The sequence below is a fragment of the Dendrobates tinctorius genome, unplaced genomic scaffold, assembly GCF_039654945.1.
Source record: "Dendrobates tinctorius isolate UK_male_01 unplaced genomic scaffold, ASM3965494v1 ptg000231l, whole genome shotgun sequence".
In the NCBI taxonomy this organism is placed as follows: domain Eukaryota; kingdom Metazoa; phylum Chordata; class Amphibia; order Anura; family Dendrobatidae; genus Dendrobates; species Dendrobates tinctorius.
The window spans coordinates 24,577,205-24,599,449 of NW_027361898.1; the positions used below are offsets into that span (position 1 = coordinate 24,577,205).

The 22,245-nt window shown below is 42.3% G+C and overlaps 1 protein-coding gene across 1 annotated transcript in view; it reads left to right on the forward strand.

The window, feature by feature from the left end:
* The window catches only part of ATRX (ATRX chromatin remodeler), a 348,862-nt gene that overhangs the window by 319,381 nt on the left and 7,236 nt on the right, over positions 1 to 22,245 (forward strand). Inside the window, exons 31-32 of the mRNA XM_073556201.1 lie at positions 6,579 to 6,770; positions 20,237 to 20,386. Coding sequence (XP_073412302.1) covers positions 6,579 to 6,770; positions 20,237 to 20,386 — 342 coding nt within the window. The remainder of the gene's footprint in view (positions 1 to 6,578; positions 6,771 to 20,236; positions 20,387 to 22,245) is intronic.

Below are 22,245 nucleotides of genomic sequence, written 5' to 3' on the forward strand. Positions count from 1 at the left end.
AGAGTAGAACCACCCAGAGTCCATATAAAGACCCTGATAAACACACATACACCAAGCTGACAATCATTAAAGACCAAAGTAATTGGTCATATAAATATAAAACCCAATTATTGAGATGTCACAATACATATACAGCCGTCATTCATTGGCAACCAATATACATATAAATGTGTACAGGTAACAAGGACCCAATTAATAAAGAGAGAGATAATTTTTTGTCTACCAGTGGATGTGTAAAAAAACACATGAAAGACCTATTAACAGACCCAATTTGGCAACCTAAGATCTAAAAAAAAAAGGACCTATGTTTATATAAGATGTCCAGGGGGATCAACTGAAAGACAATCCCAGATTGAATTGAAAGTATGCACCTAGAAATAAAGTGCTGAGTCTACTGATGACAAAAATCTAGGAGGTATATCATGGCAATGGATAACCCTATGTACCAATGTAACTGTGCCAAAAGAGAAGAGGGAACTGTGTGAGGTCATACAATGGCCTGAAAAAAGAATATAAAGGAAACTCCTTGTTAGCACAAAGAATGAGATTGAAAATCAGCTGAAGCGATCAAACACATAATACTACCTCACAATAAAGGTGATCAATGGGTTAAACCTGCAGCCAGCCTATAGATGTAATGTGGGGACAACCCCATGCGTATCGCCACTAGAAAGCGTGGCTTCCTCAGGGGAAAGTTGCTGGTTATGGTAAAACTTTTGATTTGTGCCACCCAGGGATTGATTAGGGTAATGTGTTGAGGCGATAGGCCAGTCTGAATAAATGCGTTTTCAGGGCACGCTTAAAATTGTGGGGATTGGGGACTAATCGTATTGACCTGGGAAGTGCATTCCAAAGAACTGGCGGAGCAGGTGTAAAGTTTTGGAGATGGGAGTAGGAGGTTCTGATTATTGAGGATGCTAATCTCAGGTCATCAGCTGAATGGAGGGCGTGGGTAGGGTGGTATACTGAAACAAGGAAGGAGATGTAGGGTGGTGCTGAGCCATGGAGGGCTTTGTGGGTGAGGGTAATAAGTTTATACTGGATTCTGGAGTGGATGGGTAGCCAGTGTAATGACTGGCACAAGGTAGAGGCATCGGTGTAACGATTGGCGAGGAATATGATCTTGGCTGCAGCATTCAAGACAGATTGGAGAGGAGAGAGTTTGGTAAGAGGGAGACCGATTAGAAGAGAGTTACAATAGTCGAGACGAGAATAAGAGAAACAGTAAGAGTTTTTGTGGAGTCAAAAGTAAGAAAAGGTCGAATTCTAGAAATGTTTTTGAGGTACAGATGACAAGAGCGAGCCAGTGATCGAATGTGGGGGGCAAAGGAAAGCTCGGAGTCAAGTATGACCCCAAGACAGCGGGCATGTTGCTGGGGAGTAATAGTGGAACCACACACAGAAATGGCAATGTCTGGTATAGGTACATTAGAGGGAGGAAACACAAGGAGTTCAGTCTTTGACAGGTTCAGTTTCAGATATAGTGAGGACATGATGTTAGACACAGCGTTTAGACAGTCGCCTGTGTTTTCTAGAAAGGCTGGCGTGATGTCAGGAGAAGAAGCGTATAATTGGGTGTCGTCAGCATAGAGATGGTACTGGAAACCAAATCTACTGATTGTTTGACCAATAGGGGCAGTGTACAAGGAGAAGAGGAGGGGGCCTATAACCGATCCTTGAGGAACCCCAACAGTAAGGGGAAGGTGAGAGGAGGAACCGGCAAAAGATACAGTAAAGAAGTGGTCACAGACAGAGGAGGAGAGCCAGGAGAGAACAGTGTCCATGAGGCCAATGGAACGGAGCATAGTGAGGAGGAGCTGATGATCCACAATGTCGAATGCTGCAGAGAGATCCAAGAGAAATTAGCATGGTGTAATGACCATTTGATTTAGCTGTTAGTAGATCATTAGAGACTTTAGTGAGGGCAGTTTCAGTAGAGTGTGAAGAGCGGAAACCGGGTTGGAGAGGGTCGAGAAGAGAGTTATCAAAGAGATAGCGGATAAGACGGGAGTGGACCAGGCGTTCCAGGAGTTTAGAGATGAAGGGAAGGTTAGAGACATGTCTATAGTTAGTGGCACAGTTTTGGTCGAGGGATGGTTTTTTAAGTAGTGGATGTATGATGGCATGCTTAAATGAGGAGGGAAAGATACCAGAAGAGAGAGAGAGGTTAAATATTTTAGTTAGGTGAGGGGTGACAGCAGGGGAAAGGGACTGGAGGACATGTGACGGAAATTGGTCACTGGTGCAAGTGGTTGGGCGAGAAGATGCAAGGAGCCTGCTTACTTCTTCTTCTGTGACTGGTTCAAAATCAGAGAGTGAGCTAGATGCAATGGGGGAGGGAGGACAGTGCATGGTATGAGGTGATTGGGAGATAATTTCCTGTCAGATCTGGTCAATTTTTTCTTTGAAGTAATTGGCCAGATCGTCAGCTTGGAGCTCCGTGGTTGGGGCCTGTACTCTTGGGTTGAGTAGAGAATGAAAAGTGTCAGAGACGTTTAGGGTTATTGGACAGTGAGGTGATGAGGGTGTTGAAATGGGTGTGTTTGGAGAGGTGAAGGGCAGTGTTGTATGTTCTAAGCATGAACTTATATTGGATGAAATCTTCGTGTAGATTGCAAAAATTGTGGGACAAATTTTGGTGCCATTTTTACCCATTTCCCAGTATGAAAATGTAAAACTTGGGGCTAACACACAATCTTAGTAGTAAAAATGTGAACTATTTTTTCCTCACTGCCCAATGGTATAAAGTCTGTGACACACCTGTGGTGTCAATGTAATCATTGTACCCCTAGATGAATTCTTTGAGAGGATTAGCTTGTAAAATGGGGTCACTTATGGAGGGGGATTCTGCTGTGTTGACACCTCAGGGGCTCTGCCAGTGTAACATGGCACCCTCAAAAAAGTGCAGCAAAATCTGCATTGTAATATGGTGCTACTTCTCTTCTGAGCTTTGCACTGTGTCTCAAAAGTAGTTTTCAACCACATATGGGGTATCTTTGAATTCAGAAGAAATTGCTGTGACGGGAGTATTCTCCAGAGCAAGGAGGGACAACAGGCCTGGGAACGATCCAACAGATTTATTGACCAGAAAACAGGAACAACACGAAGGTAATTTGCAGAGTCCCAAAATAAGTCCACAGGAAACTGATTCGGGGGCACCTCCTGACAATCCTTGTGCCAGATCACAAAACCATAGTCCTTTAAGAGTCCCAGAAATCCACCACGATCACACAGAGGCCGAGGCTTCCTCAGACAGCCTCGTCCTTCTCTTTTAGCATCCAACTCACATCTGATCTTAAAACAAGAATGTATTGTCAGGGCTCCTGGGATCAGCCCATCTGAAGGGGGGTAGGGGTCACACCTACTATTCAATGGTTTGGTCATCAGAAGATTCTAGAAATGTAAGGGCTCCACTGAGTCTACAGGGTGTGTATTGTAGGTTATCTTCTGCTTAGGAAATCAATAGCCAAAGTTCCACTAGCTGTTGACACAAGCCTAAATTAGATTATGGTCCAGGTACATCACAAGACATTGCAAAGTATTGGGGGAAGGAGACATGGTTAATTTACAGCAAATGAACCAGAGAAAAGTTTAATGACATATTATACAAAATACAGGACAGGGCAAAACTACAAATCATGACAATCGCATAGCAACCTTTGGGTTCCATTTACTCCTTTTGTCCTTGTGGAAAAAAAAATTTGTAGCTAAAAAAGATTTTTGTGGGGAAAATTATTTTTTTTCAGACTTTAACGTTATAAACGTCTCTGAACCACTTGTGGGTTCAAGGTGCTCAATACACATCTAGATAAATTCCATAAGGGGTCTTGTTTCCAAAATGGTGTCACTTGTGGGGGTTCATTGTTTAGGTACATCAGGGGCTATTCAAACGTCACATGGCAACTGCTAATTATTCCATCTTATTTTACATTGAAAAAGTCATGGCGTTCCTTTCCTTCCAAGCCCTGCCGTTTACCCAAACATATGGGGTATCTGCTCAGGAGAAATTGCACAATAAATTGTATGGAGCAATTTCTCCTGTTACCCTTATGAAAATGCTAAATTTGGAGCTAAAAAAGATTTATCTGGGAAAAATGATGTTTTTTTTTTTTTATTTTTAATTTTCACGGGTTAATGTTATAAACTTCTGTGAAGGACCTGGGAACGTTCTAGGTGCTCAATAAACATCTAGATAATTTATCTAAGGGGTCTAGTTTCCAAAATGGTGTCATTTGGGGTTTCCACTGTTTAGGCACATCAGGGGCTCTCCAAACTCGACATGGCGAGTGCTCTTATGCCAGCAAATTTTACATTCAAAAAGTGAAATGGCGCTCTTTCCCTTCCGAGCCCTGCCGTGTGCCCAAACAGTAGATTTCCCCCACATATGGGGTATCAGCATGCTCAGGAGAAATTGGACAACAAAATGGTCCATTTTCTCCTGATACCCTTGCGAAAGTAAAAAAAAAAAAAAAAAAATTGAGTCTAAAGGAAAATTTTTGTGAAAGAGTTAAGTAAATGTTTAATTTTTCCACATTCCAAAAATTCCTGTGAAGCAGCTGAAGGGTTAATAAACTTATTGAATGTGGTTTTGAGTACCTTAAGGGGTGCAGTTTTTAGAATGGTGTAATTTTTGGGTATTTTCTGTTATATAAGCCCCTCCAAGTCACTTCAAATGTGATGTAGTCCCTAAAAAAATGGTTTTGCTAATTGTGTTGTAAAAATGAGAAATCGCTTGTCAACTTTTAACCCTTATAACTTCGTAACAAAAAAAGATATGCAAATTGCCTCTTCAGAGATGAAAAAAAATTTTTTACAAAATTGTGCTGATGTAAAGTAGACATGTGGGAAATGTTATCTATTTACCATTTGTGCAATGACTCTCTGAATTAACGCCATAAAAATTAAAAGTTTGAAAATTGCGAAGTTTTCAAAATCTTTGCCAAATTTCCATTTTTTTTTTTTTAACAAATAAATGTAAGTCATTTCAAAGAAATTTTACCAATATCATAAAGTGCAATATGTCAAAAGAAAGCATTCTCAGAATCGGCGGGATGTGTTGAAGTGTTCCAGAGTTATTACCTCATAAAGTGACACTGGTCAGGATTGTAAAAATTGGCCCGGTCAGAAAGGTAAAAACAGGGTGAAGGGGTTAACCTCTGTACCCCCAAGGGTGATTTGCACGTTAATGACCGGGCCAATTTTTACATTTCTGACCACTGTCCCTTTATGAGGTAATAACTCTGGAACGCTTCCATGGATCACACTGATTCTAACATTGTTTTTTTTCGTGACATATTGTACTTCATGTTACTGGTAAAATTTCTTCGATATGACTTGCTTGCTTTTATTTGTGAAAAAAACGAATATTTGACGAATAAGTAATGTTTCCCACGTGATTTCTCATTTTTACACCTTTTTTTAGGGACCGCATCACATTTGAAGCCACCTTGAGGGGTCTATATAAAACAAAATCCCCAAAAGTGACACCATTATAAAAACTGCACGCCTCACTGTGCGCGCTATAAGAGAAATAAATATTAATTTCTCTTTAGCAACAAGCACAGTTACAGCCGCAGCCGCCGGCTCCTGCCTCCTGTGACCCTCCGCTCTCCCTCCCCCGCCGGCCCTCTAGGACAATTAACTCGTGTAAAAGCCAAGGGGGGCGTTTTCAGCACAAAATAATGTTCTGAAAAACTCGGCTTATACATGAGTATATACAGTATTAATGCTTAAGTCTGTCATATAATAGAAATGCTACGAACGTGTAGACCTGGGGTTAAGCTGCAGGTAAATAGCATTCTGAAACCGCCCGACACCAATAATGAATACCCCACTGCCAGGAGGAAATTAACTTTATTTCTTCTGGCAGCCTTGTGGCTTTCAGTCAGAGGTGTAACCACTCTCCAACACAGACATCTCTCAAAGACCAGAGTGATGCTATTTCTGAGAAAGTAAAAATTGTTTCACTAGAGCAACCCTTGTCCATATATCAGAGGGGCAGTCTATATAAGAATACATACCCCTCTGGGGAATGTGTATGTACATGTAAGCTGCATGGAATATTCTGATTCTTTCCGCAGGGCCATATCCACCCAGCATTATAAGCTTAGTGCTGGATCTATGGAAATACTTTTTTTTTTCTCTCCCACTCCACTGCACCTTGTATAATTAGGAGAGTCACAGTAAAATGTAATAAAAAAAAAATTGCACTCTCCCTCCTGTGTATGTACCGTATGTATCTATATATAATATTGCTACCCTCCATTAGCACTGCAGTATACATACTAACAAAGGGAAAATGAAGTGGACAGAGATAGACATCTGGAGGTCTTCAATTGTTAAAACACAGAAATACACCTTTTCCCTTGGATGAGTCACCTGTATAAAAAATGTGTAAAGTTGGCAGTGGAGCATCTGGAAATGTTACAGTTGTCATTTACTCTAGTGCATAGAATATTGGTAGACAGTTTTACAGAACTTGTATTTCTTGTGTTGCCTAAACAGCAAGTAGACATTGAAGGATTCATAGTGAATATTCCATTTCGTTCTTAAAGCAGAGTTCTTTGTTGCATTTTCAGGGCACCATGGAAGAAAAAATCTATGATCGACAGGTCACCAAACAGTCACTCTCCTTCAGAGTAATCGACCAGCAGCAGATAGAGCGTCACTTTACTATGAATGAGCTCACAGAGCTTTACACATTTGAGCCAGATCTCCTAGATGACCCCAACTCAGAAAAGAAGGAAAGAGAGATTCCAAAACTGCCAAAGGTGAGAGGATCGATCTTTTTTGTTTAGAGGTCTTACTATTGTACAATTATACGGGGTGGGCCATTTATATGGATACACCTAAATAAAATGGGAATGGTTGGTGATATCAACTTCCTGTTTGTGGCACATTAGTATATGGGAGGGGGAAAACTTTTCAAGGTGGGTGGTGACCATGGTGGCCATTTTGGGAAGAGGGTCATGTGACACATCAAACTTATTGAGAATTTCCCCAAAAAAACAATGGTGTGCTTGGTTTTAACGTAACTTTATTCTTTCATGAGTTATTTACAAGTTTCTCTTTGTTTACAACCATTGACATGTCGCAGAGGTTAACACGTGAGGAGCGGATAGAAGTTGTGTTGATGTCTGGTGAACGCAGTACCCGGGTCATTGCAGCAGACTTCAATACAAGACACCCTTCGCAAGAAACCTGTCACCATTCCCATTTTATTTAGGTGTATCCATATAAATGGCCCACCCAAAAAAGTTTGCCTCATCACTGAACATAATGTTCTGTGTAAACTGAGGGTCCTGTTCCAATTTTTGTTTTGCCCATTCTGCAAATTCAGCGCGCCGATCTGGCATCAGTCAATCATTCCTTCAGCAGATATTCGTTACTCACAAATGGCACCCTTACAAAATCCAGCTGCTGCAGCATCTCAGCGAGGATGATCCAGATTGGCGCGCTGAATTTGCAGAATGGGCAAAACAAATATTGGAACAGGACCCTCCGTTAACACAGAATAATATGTTCGGTGACGAGGCAAACCTTTTTTGGATTGGCCATTTATATGAATACACCTAAATAAAATGGGAATGGTGACAGGTTTCTTGCGTAGGGTGTCTTGCATTGAAATCTGCTGCAATGACCCGGGTACTGCATTCACCAGACATCAACACAACTTCTATCCGCTCCTCACGTGTTAACCTCTGCAACGTGTCAATGGTTGTAAACAAAGAGAAACTTGTAAATAACTCATGAAAGAATAGTTATGTTAAAACCAAGCACACCATTGTTTTTCTTGTGAAATTCTTAAGTTTGATGTGTCTACTCTCTCCTAGTGTATCCTCACCCATCCCCTGTAAACCGTGAGCCCTCGCGGGCAGGTTCCTCTCTCCTTCTGTACTTGTGTGTGCCTTGTTTTTGACCATGTTTACTGTACTTGTCTATATTTGCCTCTTTCACATGTAAAGCGCCATGGAATAAATGGTGCTATAAAAATGTATTATAATAATGTCACATGACCCTCTTCCCATTGGAAAAAATAAAGTTGGATCCAAAATGGCCAACTTGAAAATGGCTGACATGGTCACCCACCCATCTTGAAAAGTTTTCCTCCTCCCATATACCAATGTACCACAAACAGAAAGTTGATATCGCCAACCATTCCCATTTTATTTAGAACAAACAGAAAGAAAAAACCCTCAAAATGCATTTTCAATACATGCTGTGCAAGTGCACAGAAAAAGGCCCCAAATGTGAATGGAGACGTAGAAACGACTCAAACAGACCATGAAAAAAAAAGGAGAAAAACAGAGTCCAAAGCTACAATGTAACAATATAATTTATTGAGAAAGCATTGTGGGGACAAGACAAACAGGCTTGGAATGAATAAAATGAGATAGCATAATCATCATCACCGGATACAAAAAGCACCCTGCACAAAAGTAGGTGTCAAGCCAAACGAGGGTGTTTATAAATTGACACATTAAGGGCAGACAGAAAAACACTGAGGACAGATGGACACCCTCCAAAATCCACATTCCAAATGTGACATTCCATGTGGATGCGGTCAGCATGAATAACAAAGTGGAGTGAAGGGCTCAAAATCCATTAGTTGAAGTACTAAGCCCAGGATGTTCAATGTGTGTAAAACATACCCATCATTGCAGCTTTCAATCCACCGCCGTGCAGGAGAGCCCCGACGCACGTTTCGCGGTATAACCACTTCCTCGGGGGGCGTGGCTTGAGTGGTGACCAGTGCCCAAATAAGTACTCAAAAGGGAGAGTCACAAGGGGCCGAGTGACCAATCGTGGAGGAGAACAATGGCGCCTGCGCTCTGAGAAGGAGTGAGAACTTCCGCCCTCGCTGCCCCAACCGTAAGTGATGCCGATGGAGGGACGGCTGGCGCCTAGCCGTTACCCTGCAACGGCGCACGCCAGAAAGAGCAGCTGGACAGGAAGGAAAAAACTCCGCCCACGAGCGTCTCACAGTCACGTGAGCCTAATGTATCCAACCACGAGAGAGTAAGTTACGTCCATTCATGAAAAAAGTATACAATTAACCCCACCGCCCCAGCCGCCTAACAGGGAGTCACGCAGCAGGCGAGACGGTTGAAAAAACAAACCGTCACCCAACAGCTGCAACCGCGCAATGGCAGTAAGGGAGGGAGGAATTAAATCAGTCGACAATAACACATATTGAAATTATATATATATATATATATATATATATATATATATATATATATATAGCCATGTATCAATCAATAAAAACAGATATTACAGATATTATACATAAAAAAGAGACACCTGTAATACAAAAAAGGAAACAATCCTTTATCAAGTGTATATACATTAATAATCCTCATAACTGGAAAGAGAAGGAGAAAGAACAGTGTCCTGTTCACATTTTATTTAGGTGTATCCATATACATGGCCCACCCTGTACATGTAAGAACCCATTCGTCAACGTCCTACTACAGGTGCATCTTCATCCAGTACACGTTTACAGTGACTTGAAGATGATTTAGCTTTAGGCTGTTTGTGTGTTGTAATTGAGGGGTTGGAAAGGTGCACCGAAAACTTGCTGGCCATGCCAAGGATGCGCCGAAAACAAATCATTTACATATGTAATCAAACTGTGTTTCTCTAAAACTCATTTTCTAAAATCTACTGTACTGTCTGATTTTTATAGGGGCTAAGTTCCCTATATAAAGGTCTAAATAGTTCAGTTGAGGTGATAGACTCCTTTTAAACATTCAGGCTGAGTGAATGTCAGATACGTGATAAGTAAACCGTCAAAACAGTGTGATTCCAATTTAAATACGGCCAGTCTGCTAAATATCTGGTCACCCTACTGCCTTCCGTCATGTATTTTCCAGTAATATGTGATCACGGGGGGATCTTAACCAAATGCTAGAACAGGACTTGGATCATGTTTGGCCTGCTTGGCTATTTTCTTGTATCCTTCAGACCTGTATGAAGAACATTGTCCTCTCTTAATGTAGGTATACTGTAGCTTGAAGGTAATGATCTGAATACAGGGTCGGAGTACTTCATATCTGAGAATTGCCCCCTAAACTTTTGCTTTGAAACTTTTTTAATAAGTACAACAGATAAACTAGAGGTCAATTTGATGATGCACAGCCCTGTGTGAGTTGAGCCAACGTTTTGTCATTTTTACTTTGACGTTTTTGACGTTTCTGATCTTTTACCATAATGTGAAAGTCTTACTATTACAGTCCTACTATTTTTACATCACAAGTCTGGAAACTGATCACAATCTCTACTATAAATGGTGTAATGTTTTGCTGAGCACAGTCTTGTGTACATTGGCATCACTGGGCTGTCCACATAAAAGAAATGATGTCATTTGACTTGTTGGCGCATTACCCAGAGTACAGGGATGGGCAGTGATGTTGTGACCTCTGCAGCTCCTTCACCCCTGATTCAGAGGAGAAGGTATTTCAGAGAGTTTTGGCATCGTTTTGGTAAGTTTTATTAGAACAGCATGAGCAGGTCTCCTCCAGACGTGACTTTTAGGGACTTATGCATTAAAATAAATATCAAGTGCTTTTATGTGTGTCCAGCCAAAAAAGGGATATGAAAACCTGGAGAAAAACAGCCTACTGCAGGAGTAGAGCAGGCTACTAGACGTCTGCTGAGCATATTCCAAGAGTAATTCTTTCCTTTTCCTTTCAGAAGTTCTTTGAAAGGTAACCCGTTACCCTGCGCTATTACCCTCCTCCCCTTCCTTCAAGCACACACTTATCCAACATAGATCTTTCCCACAGACAAAGAATGCCAGAGAACCTAGTGTGAACTGAAGCTTGACTTGAATATTAGATGACTTACACAGAGGAATAATGGCCGTAACCTCAGAATAGAAAGCCGTCCCTTTTCACAGAGAGATTGATGGGATGCTTTACCTTGGAGATCAGATTTAGGCTGGCAGGATAAGGTTTAGCGAGGTAAACAATAGGCTATTTTAACCTCTTAGTTGGTAATGCTGTTGAACTTTTCCTCCAGTTCCTGATATATGAATGAGTCTGTTTGGTCACAGACCACCAACAATGACCTTGCAGCTGTTGATATTTTAGGTGCTGCTTGATGTTGCTGCATTAAATTTGTATTGGGAACTGCACTGTTTGTATAGAACCCCTGCATTCCTCAGGACTGAGCTTTCATCATTGGGGTCACCTGCCCCAAATCATTGTTACAGTCTATGTAATACATGGTTATCTCTTCATGGAGATCTGATTTGTGTACAATGGTCCTTTGTAACTCCATTACATGCACGTAGTATCAGGTGTTTTTCTGCATTTAGTGTACTTTCAAGTACTGTACCACCCATGGTAACTGGCCCTTCTTAGTTTTGCTGCCTTGGAGTTGACCCTTTTTCTTGAACAAGTATACAGTATAGGAGGATCATTGCACGGTCTGTGTCATTCAAGACTGTGGAGTCAGTAGCCAAACTCCACAGACTACTCAATTTCCCTGGCTCCTGACTCCATGACTCTGACACCACAGCACTGGTCACTACTGAGCATGTACATAAAGTGCAGCACAGATTAATCTCATCTACGACCCCACAGCACTGGTCACTACTGAGCATGTACATAAAGTGCAGGACAGATTCATCTCATCTACAACCCCACAGCACCGGTCACAACTGAGCATGTACATAAAGTGCAGCACAGATTCATCTCCTCTACAACCCCACAGCACTGGTCACTACTGAGCATGTACATAAAGTGCAGCACAGATTCATCTCATCTATAACCCCACAGCACTGGTCACTACTGAGCATGTACATAAAGTGCAGCACAGATTCATCTCATCTATAACCCCACAGCACTGTTCACTACTGAGCATGTACATAAAGTGCAGCACAGATTCATCTCATCTACAACTCCACAGCACTGGTCACTACCGAGCATGTACATAAAGTGCATCACAGATTCTTCTCATCTACAACCCCACAGCACCGGTCACTACTGAGTATGTACATAAAGTGCATCACAGATTCATCTCCTCTACAACCCCACAGCACTGGTCACTACTGAGCATGTACATAAAGTGCAGCACAGATTCATCTCATCTATGACCCCAGAGCACTGGTCACTACTGAGCATGTACATAAACGGCAGCACAGATTCATCTCATCTACAACTCCACAGCATCGGTCACTACTGAGCATGTGCATAAAGTGCAGCACAGATTCATCTCATCTACAACTCCACAGCCCTGCCTTACTACTGAGCATGTGCATAAAGTGCAGCACAGATTCATCTCATCTTCGTCTCCACAGCACTGGTCACTACTGAGCATGTACATAAAGTGCAGCACACATTCATCTCATCTTCGTCTCCACAGCACTGGTCACTACTGAGCATGTACATAAAGGGCAGCACAGATTCATCTCATCTACGACCCCACAGCACTGGTCACTACTGAGCATGTACATAAAGTGCAGCACACATTCATCTCATCTTCGTCTCCACAGCACTGGTCACTACTGAGAATGTACATAAAGGGCAGCACAGATTCATCTCATCTTCGACCCCACAGCACTGGTCACTACTGAGCCTGTACATAAAGTGCAGCACACATTCATCTCATCTTCGTCTCCACAGCACTGGTCACTACTGAGCATGTACATAAAGGGCAGCACAGATTCATCTCATCTACGACCCCACAGCACTGGTCACTACTAAGCATGTACATAAAGTGCAGCACAGATTCATCTCATCTACGACCCCACAGCACTGGTCACTACTGAGCATGTACATAAAGTGCAGCACAGATTCATCTCATCTACGACTCCACAGCACTGGTCACTACTGAGCATGTACATAAAGTCCATTTTATACTGACTCCACCAAAATTATCCCACACTGTCTCCACAGCCCTGCTGTGACCATGTAGGATTTGACGCAGGAACAAGCAGTACTCCCAAGTTTTAGGAAGAACTAGAATGTATCGTGTAACTAAGCTTTGAAATTTTTTTGATACCTATTGAAATTTTTGCTGGGTGATGAAAGGTATAATTTTCCCTTACATGCAGGTTTCGTTGTGACAAGTGTTACATTTTCAAGCTTTCATCATATAATTTCTCTGCTATGTGTTACTCTCATCCTCTGCTTTGATACTTTGTTTTCTTTATTTCATGTTTTGCACCTGGAGTTTGATTTTTTTTATATACGGTACTTTTGAGCAGTTGGAGCAAATGTGGTATAGCCTGGGACACATTGAAATTGCTCAGTTTCGTAGTGACTGGCAATTATTTGCCTGAGGTTATTCTTTTTCTAGCGATCATATTGCTTAAAAGAACATACTGTACCATATGTCTCATACTAGTGTAAATATCCTAACAATTATAATTACAGCTTACCATGACTGATACCCTAAAGAGACCATATTCAAATTAAATGGTACGATCACTGAAAAGAAAAAGAATCATGACTTCAGATTAGAGTTGAGCGACTTTGTTCGGATCGGGTTTCATGAAACAAAATTTGTTTCAGATTAAACTGGTCCGACTAGGGCAAAAAAAAAGTCGGATTTTCGTCCGAAACCCGACCCCAATGCAAGCCAATGGGAAATAAAAGTCGGCATTGAGCGGATGACATTCATCCACTCAATGCCGACTTTTATTCACCATTGATTTGCATTGGGGTCGGGTTTCGGACAAAATTCCGACTTTTTTTGCCCTAGTCGGACCAGTTTCATCTGAAACAAATTTTGTTTCGTGAAACCCGATTCGAACAAAGTCGCTCAACTCCACTTCAGATTAATGCATTTCACCTTCATATTATTGCTATTTTTATTGACATTATCATACACCCCATAGCAATGGCTGTTTAGTGCTCCATTCTGGATATGTCTTTTTCTGCTTATTCTTTTTCTGTGTCTGATAAACCTGACAAATCTCTGTCACACATATGGGAACTGCAGTGGTGACGCAATCTGACTGACATTTTGTTATATGGGGATGGCAAACATTTTGTAATATAGACAGATATGTGAGAGTTTAGCAATACTATTTGATTATCACAATTTCTATATTAACCCCTTCCTTACCGATGACCGATTAGTACGTCATCGGTAAGGATCCCCTACTTTGAGGTGGGCTCCGGTGGTGAGCCCACCTCAAAGCCGCGACATGTCAGCTGTTATGAACAGCTGACATGTGCCCGCAATAGGCGCGAGCGGAATCGCCGTCCGCCCGCACCTATTAACTAGTTAAATCCCGCTGTCAAAGCTGACAGCGGGTATTTAAATAGCACTTCCGGCCGCCGGGCCGGAAATGAGCTCATCGCCGACCCCCGTCACGTGATTGGGGGTTCGGCGTCGCGTTGCCTGGACAACCACAGGTCTCATAGAGACCTCTGTGGTTGTTCCAGGCACATGGCTTTGAGCGCCGCCCAGTGGTCGGCGCTCAAAGCACAGCAGTATATCTGCTACATATGGGCTATCTGCTCATCGCCCATATGTAGCAGAGCCGATCGGGTTGTGCATGTTTCTAGCCTCCTATGAAAGCTATTGAAGCATGCCAAAAGTAGAAAACAAAAATGTTTAAAAATAAAAAAAGTTCAAATCACCCCCCTTTTGCCCCAGTAAAAATAAAACAATAAAAAAAAAATCCCACATACACATGTTGGGTATCTCCGAGTTCAGAATCACCCGATCTATGAATAAAAAAAAAAGCATTAACCCGATCGCTAAATGGCGTAGCGAGAAAAAAATTCAAAACGCCAGAATTACGTTTTTTTGGTCGCCGCGACATTGCATTAAAATGCAGTAACAGGCGATCAAAAGAACATATTTGCACAAAAGTGGTATCATTGAAAACGACAGCCCGGCACACAAAAAATAAGCCCTCACCCGACCCCAGATAACTAAAATTGGAGACGCTACAGGTCTCAGAAAATTGCACAATATTTTTTTTTTTTTTTTAGTAAACTTTGGATTTTTTATTCACCACTTAGGTAAAAGAGAACATAGACATGTTTGGTGTCTATGAACTCATAATGACCTGGAGAATCATAATGGCAGGTTAGACTTAGCATCTAGTCAACCTAGCAAAAAAGCCGAGCAAAAAACAAGTGTGGGATTGCACTTTTATTGCAATTTCACCGCACTTGGAATTTTTTTTCCCATTTTCGAGTACACAACATGGTAAAACCAATGGTGTTGTTTAAAAGTACAACTCGTCCTGCAAAAAATAAGCCCTCACATGGCCATATTGACAGAAAAATAAAGTTATGGCTCTGGAAAGAAGGGGAGCGAAAAACGAAAAATCGAAAAAAGCTCCAGGCGTGAAGGGGTTAAAGCATACCTCCAGCCAACAAAGAGAACTTCCCTATACTCTGTTCAGGAATTTTAATTTGTTGAAAGTCAGCTTGATACAGTTTCTTACCTCCTAATTACAACAGTGTGTGGAAGGCCCTGGAAGGGCTGTTAGAGAGTTTTCTCCTGTTAGTGGCTGCAGATCTCTTCCTTGAGTATCTTCACTTAGTTAGGAAATATCAGATTTGGGTGATATACTGGTGATTATAAATGGAAGTCTATTTTAATGTATCCTATTGTATGTCAATTCTTTATGTAAGCCATAATATAGATAGACAGTGTATGTATAGCAGGAGGACAATGCTAATGCTTTATTATGTGACCCTGTAGCTTAAAGGGAATCTGTCACCCATTTTTAGTGATATCATGTAAAGATAACACCCAATTGTGCATCCATAAGGATTCTATTAGGACTTTTGATTCCCCCCTACCCCGCACCTTTGATGCATAAATACCTTTTTTTATCTTGGTGGAGATGTATGGAAAAGGCCGCCGTACGGTCCGATGGGCGGGACTTATTCATCTTCTCCCCCCCTCCTCGGCTTGTTGAACGTAACCTTCATCTGTGTATATCACAGATACCGTAGTTTTCCGCGCTTGCGCACTGAAAAGGCCTCCGGCGCTTGCGCAGTATGCTTTGCCCAACTGTGGGCAAAGCATATAATCGGTACTGCGTATGCGCCAGTATTTTTCAGCGTGGTCTATGCCCCGGAAGTCTTCACATGCAGGACACACTTCCAGGGCATAGACCGCGCTGAAAATTACCGGCGCATGTGCAGTACCAATTATATGCTTTGCCCACAGTTGTGCAAAGCATACTGCGCAGGCGCCGGAGGCCTTTTCAGTGCGCAAGTGCGGAAAACTACGGCATCTGTGATAACAGATGAAGATTACATTCAGCAAGCTGAGGGGGGGAGAAGGCGAATAAGCCACGCCCATCGGACTGGACCGCGGCGATTTCCATACATCTCCACCAAGATAAAAAAAAGGTATTTATGCATCAAAGTTGCGGAGTTGGGGGGAATCAAAAATCCTAATAGAATCCTTATGGGACGCACAATTGGGTGATATCTTTACATGATGATATTAAAAATGGGTGACAGATTCCCTTTAAGGCCCGCATATACATTAAATGGCTGTCAGCCTATGGCTCCTGCATTCACTGAGACAGCCACTGAGAGACATCTCTGCCAGCAGCTTATCTATGGGAAAACAAAACGCTCGGCAAACCGAAATCGCACATGCCCAATCGAAATCAGGTACGACCTTCAGGTGGTTGACTCCCCCATACACACTAGACTGATGGATGCCTCAGATATTGGTCTAATACGTATAGGGGGCCTATGAGTAGCCAAGTGTGCATGGACATTTGCCTGGCTGCTACTATAGAGAAGTTGTAGGTGATAATTCAATAATTCATTTGTGTCACCATGACTGGTGATGATTCCCATCAAGTCTGTATTTTATGTACTCTTAAGGCTGGTTTCACACTTGCGTTTTTTTGCGCTCTATTTTAGCGCTAAAAAACGCATGCTTTTTTTCCTATATTTTGCATGGGGTGCACTTATGTGTGCATACACATGCGTTTGTATGCGTTTTTCCGCGCATGCGTTTTTTGTGGTATGCGGTAGGGCGCACAAAATGCATCCTGTTGCATTTTTTGGGCCTCCGACTTGCCTCAAAAAACGCATGCGCGCGCAATGCGTTTTTTTTTTTTACAGCAAGACACCCATTGTAAGTCTATGGGTGCGCATTGGCATGCGCATGTATGCGTTTTTTTGCGCATGCGTTTTTTTGTTGACCTTTGGTTAGACAATGGAAATTAGGGGTTAGGGTTAGAGTTAATTAAGGGGGGTTAGGGTTTGGGTTAGGGGTAGTATGGTTTGGTTTAGGGTTAGGGGTTAGTTAGGGTTTAGGGTTAGTAGGGTTTGGTTAAGGGTTAGGGTTAGTAAAGTCGTGGTTTGGGTTAGTGTTAATCCTAATCCTATCTTGATTTTTTTGATGAGGCCAACTAATGTTGGAAAAAACGCAAACGCGGTAAAAACGCATACAAACGCATAAAAACGCGTTTTTTCCATGCATGCGCATAAAAATGCTTGAAAAAAAACGCATTTGTATGCGTTTTTTCCATGCTTTTTTTTGCGGGAAAAACGTGCTGCAAAAAAAAGCAAGTGTGAAAGTAGCCTAAGGCTGTGTGCACACGGTGCGGATTCTGCTGCGTTTCCGCAGCGGTTTTGCCCCTGCGGAAACGCAGCAGTTCCGCTGACCAAGTACAGTACTATGAAACCCTATGGGGTTTCAAAAACCCTGTGCTGACGGTGCAGTTTTTTCCGCGCGGTTTTGCTGCGGTTTACAAACCGCAGCATGTCAATTGTTTGTGCGGTTTCCGCAGCGGTTTCACACCTTTAACATAGTAGAGGTGTGAAACCGCTGGGCAAAACCGCAGGTCACTTTACCTGCGGTTCCGCGCGGAAAAAAACGCAGCTGAATCTGCAACGTGTGCACAAACCCTAAGACTCAATTTAAAAAAAATTTTGAGGGGAAGGGGGGGTCTCTTATAGTCCAAATGCTGGCTTACCCAGGGGATTGAGGCCGTGGTGGAGCAGGGTCTCTTCCTCAGGATGCCAGCGGTAGCAGAAGTGTGGTGATGCTGCTGGCCCGGTGTCGGCGGTGAGCAGAGCGGAGTGTATCATTGGTTTTCCGGCTGCCATTTTCCTGAGGTGGTTGGCTTCAGGGAAATGGCTGCCGGGAAACCAATGATGCTCACTGCTGACACCTGACCCGCAGCATCGCAACACTTATGCAGCCTGCTTCCTGAGGAAGGGACCCTGCTCTACGCAACGTACTCTGCTCTGCCACACCGCAGACACTGGGCCCCTCCTCCCACCCAGAACTCACAGCATTGCCACTGCCAGCTTCCTGAGTAAGGGACCATGCCTCATGTGACCCTGCTCCTCCAACTCAGCCATTCTCTATTTAACATGTCTTAAATTCAGACTATAAGACCGACCACCATCTTCTAAATATTTTTTTCTTCCTATTTTCCACCCCAAAATTTGGGGTGCATCTTGTGTTCCGAAAAATACAGTAATCTGTAGAAGTGCTGGACATAGAGGAGCCATTGATATTTTACCATCTGTGTATCAGCCATGAAGATGGCTGCCAATTCCAGGAACATCACATACATAAAATAAATTTTTGTGTCCCTTTTAAATGATCACTGTAAATAAATAGTGTGATCAGCTATTGGATAGTGGCCAAAACATTGGTCTCTGAAGTACGATTATTGCCATTAAGTGAACAAAGGGGTTAAAAGAGAGCGTGCCAAGTCTGGCTCTCTTCTTTAGTGCTGGCAGATTATATATGACAGGTTTTATAATTGTAAATTGGCAGCTCATCCCCAATCCAAGAAATGTAATAAAAATGCAGCTTTGAAATATTAGCTTTATATTTTTTTTTCCCTAAAGGTTGTTCCCGCCAAGACGGTGTTGTGTAATGCAGATCTGAGAAGCTGATAGCATTACCCCAGTTTATAATTTGGGTTTATACGTACTAAGCAGCATGAGATTGTTTTCCTGAGCTTTCTGGACAGGAAGCTAAAGCAGCTGTGATCTTCCCAATGCATCGGTTTCAGCAACAGAACATATGGGGTGATCTGTTGTGAGCAGCACGATGGCGCAGTTGATAGCACTGCAGCGCTGGAGTCCTGGGTTCGAATCCCACCAAGGACAACATCTGCAAGGAGTTTGTATGTTCTCCCCGTGTTTGCGTGGGTTTCCTCCAGGTACTCCGGTTTCCTCCATCATTCCAAAGACATACTGATAGGGAATTTAGATTGTGAGCCTCTTCGGGGACAGTGATAAAAATGAGTGCAAACTGTAAAGCGCTGCAGAATATGTTAGCGCTATATAAAAATAAAGATTATCATCTCCTAAATGGACACCAAGCAGAATGTACACACATCTTAGATCTTTTTTTTCTTTTTCCTTCATATATGAGTGTATTATTAGGTCTTTTTACCTGATATGAACCATGGTTTAAACTTTATAGTACAGGATTTTGCAATCTAAACTGTATGAGTAAGCATTAAGTTTAAGAATTGGTTTGTGGCATCCACCATAAGGTGATCAATAGGATGTTTGGTTCTTGTCCAGCAGAATGTTACAGCGGCCACAATGTACTGACAGTTAGTTGGCAACATCCAGGTCTATTGTAATAAGCTTGCCCTGCGTGATACATGTATTGTTCTGGGCTGGGACAGTGGATATCATACGACTCCAGAAGTAGTTATAAAGTATTTTGCCTTTTTATATTGCCAAGTGTTTGTCTCGGATGTTTTTATGGGTGGTCCAAAAAAGCACTGAAACATCTACTTTTTGTTGGAAGACAGCAAAAATATATTTGTGTAGACATGGACCTTAGAAATGAGTGATTCTTAATCCATGACATAGCCACATTATGACTGCAGGAAAGTAATCTACATTCCTTCTTGAAGTTTCCATACAAGTCCTGCCAGTTGCTGACCATTTGTTTTTACCTTAGTCTGAAGGAATATATAGAAAAGCACATACTAGATAGGCCGTGTCATATTTCAGCTTGGAGAACAAAGAAATAAGGTGCAGAAACTATCAGACTTCCAGTTTTTTTGCACAATTTTCTGTAGCATTCAATGTGAATGTTTAACATAATTCATCTTTAAGAACAGCCAACTATTTTGACATTATACAACTGGTAGGACTTTATATGTAATGCACACTTGATTTATTACGATGATGGAACTGAGTATCTAGCCAGGTCTAATAGGTATATGCCTTTCACTTGCTCCCTATTGCTGATGTTACCCATTATTGTCATTAGACACAAGTTTACACATCATGTCTCTTTTCCTCAGGATACAGTTCTTGCAGAGTTGCTACCGATCCATAAGGAACAGATTGTGACTTACCATGAGCATGATTCTCTGCTGGATCATAAAGAGGAAGAAGCTTTGACCGAGGAGGAAAGAAAAGCAGCATGGGATGAGTATGAAGCTGAGAAGAAGGCAAGTCCCAGATGCTGAGGAAAATGTGTAGAGGATACACACTTCTATAAACAGAAGTATTGGGACACATCTCTTTAAAGGGGTTTTAGGGAATAGAAAAAAAAATAACTAAAGTAACATTGTCAAAAAATTCCTAAATTCTGTTAGAAAATCTCAAGTACTTTGGCTAGGAAGTTAATCACTGTAGAAATAAACATTTAGGCTGGCTTCACATTTGCGTATGGAGTAGCTGCGGACTTCCTCCATGAAGCACGGCCGCACCTCCTCCGGTCAGCTCTGCCTACTTCCGCATACTTATGTATGCGGCCTGCGTACCCTATTTTTAACATTCGGTACGCAGGTCGTGCGGATGCCTCCACATGCGTCGTTTTGACGATGTGGCAACCCGCGACGATCACGTCATGTTGGAATTTTATGCGGGCGCCGCATAGTCAAAACGACGCATGCAGAGGCATTCGCATACATCCACATGACCTGCGTACCCAATGTTAAAGATAGGGTACGCAGGCCGCATGCAGAAGTATGTGGACGTAGGTGGAGCTGACCGGAGGAGGTGCGGCCATGGGTGGAGCTTCACCGAAGAAGTCTGCAGCTCCTCCATACGCAAATGTGAACCTAGCCTTAGACAGCAGTGTGAGCAGCCTCTTCGTACCTCTGATACCTCCCGTATTAGATCAGATAGGGTGGACAGCAGTGGAAGCAGCCTATTCTTACCTCAGCACGTCAGATATATCCTGTATTAGACCAGAAAGACATGGTGGACATCAGTGTGAACAGCCTCTCCTTACCTCAGCACTTCTGATATCTCCCATATTAGATCAGATAGACAGGGTGATTAGCAGGGTGAGCAGCCGCCTCATCTCAGCTTTCCTAGTATCACCAGTATTAAATCAGATGGACAATAGTGTGAGCATTTGCTTTTTTCCTCAGCACTCTTGGTATCTCCTTTATTAAATCAGGTGGACAGTGGTGTGAGCAGCCTCTTTTTATCCCAGCACTCCTAGTGTCTCCATCATTAAAGCAGGTGGACAGCAGTGTGAGCAGCCTCTTCTTACCTCTGCATCTCCAGAATTGTTAGAAGTATATAGTGTATTTATCATAGTTTGATCACACTTCTTTATTCTGAAGTTGTGAGTTTTAGATGCCGTTGCATGTGTTACTTTGTAAAACGCTGTAGCTGTAATTCTAGTTAGATCTCGAGTCATTGCTTTCAGCAGTCTTTATTTTGCACACACTGGTCCACATAGTTATTAATAGGGCCATACCTTGCACCCATAAAAAATTAAAACGTATAGTTTGTGACCATTTTCACCTAATTCATGAAAGGGCCAAAGTCTCTGATGCATTTATAATCACTTTTTATGTGCTTTGATCAGTTGTTCATTTTTTTTTATTTTGTAGAATGAGAAGACAAATGTCAACTTTTGTTTTAATTTTAAATCTAACTTTTTTTTAAACTGCAGTTTTATTCCATTTTGGTGTAAGCTGAATATTAAATGTTGGACACCTGCTGTTTTCATGTGAGAGTGGACTTAGAGTATGTGCACACGCTGTGGATGCTGCTGCGGATCTGCAGCGGATTTGGCCCTGCGGATCCGCAGCAGTTTTTGCTGCGGTGTACAGTACCATTATAACCTATGGAAAACAAAAACCGCAGTACCCACGGTGCGGAATTTTCCGTGCGGATTTGCTGCGGTTTCAAATCCGCAGCATGTCACTTATTTCTGCAGAATCCGCAGCGGTTTCACACTTCCATTGTAGAGGTGTCAAACCGCAAGCTAATCCACAGATAAACCGCAGGTCTTTTGACCTGCGGATTTTGGAAAATTCCGCAGGTGAATCCGCAGTGTGTGCACACA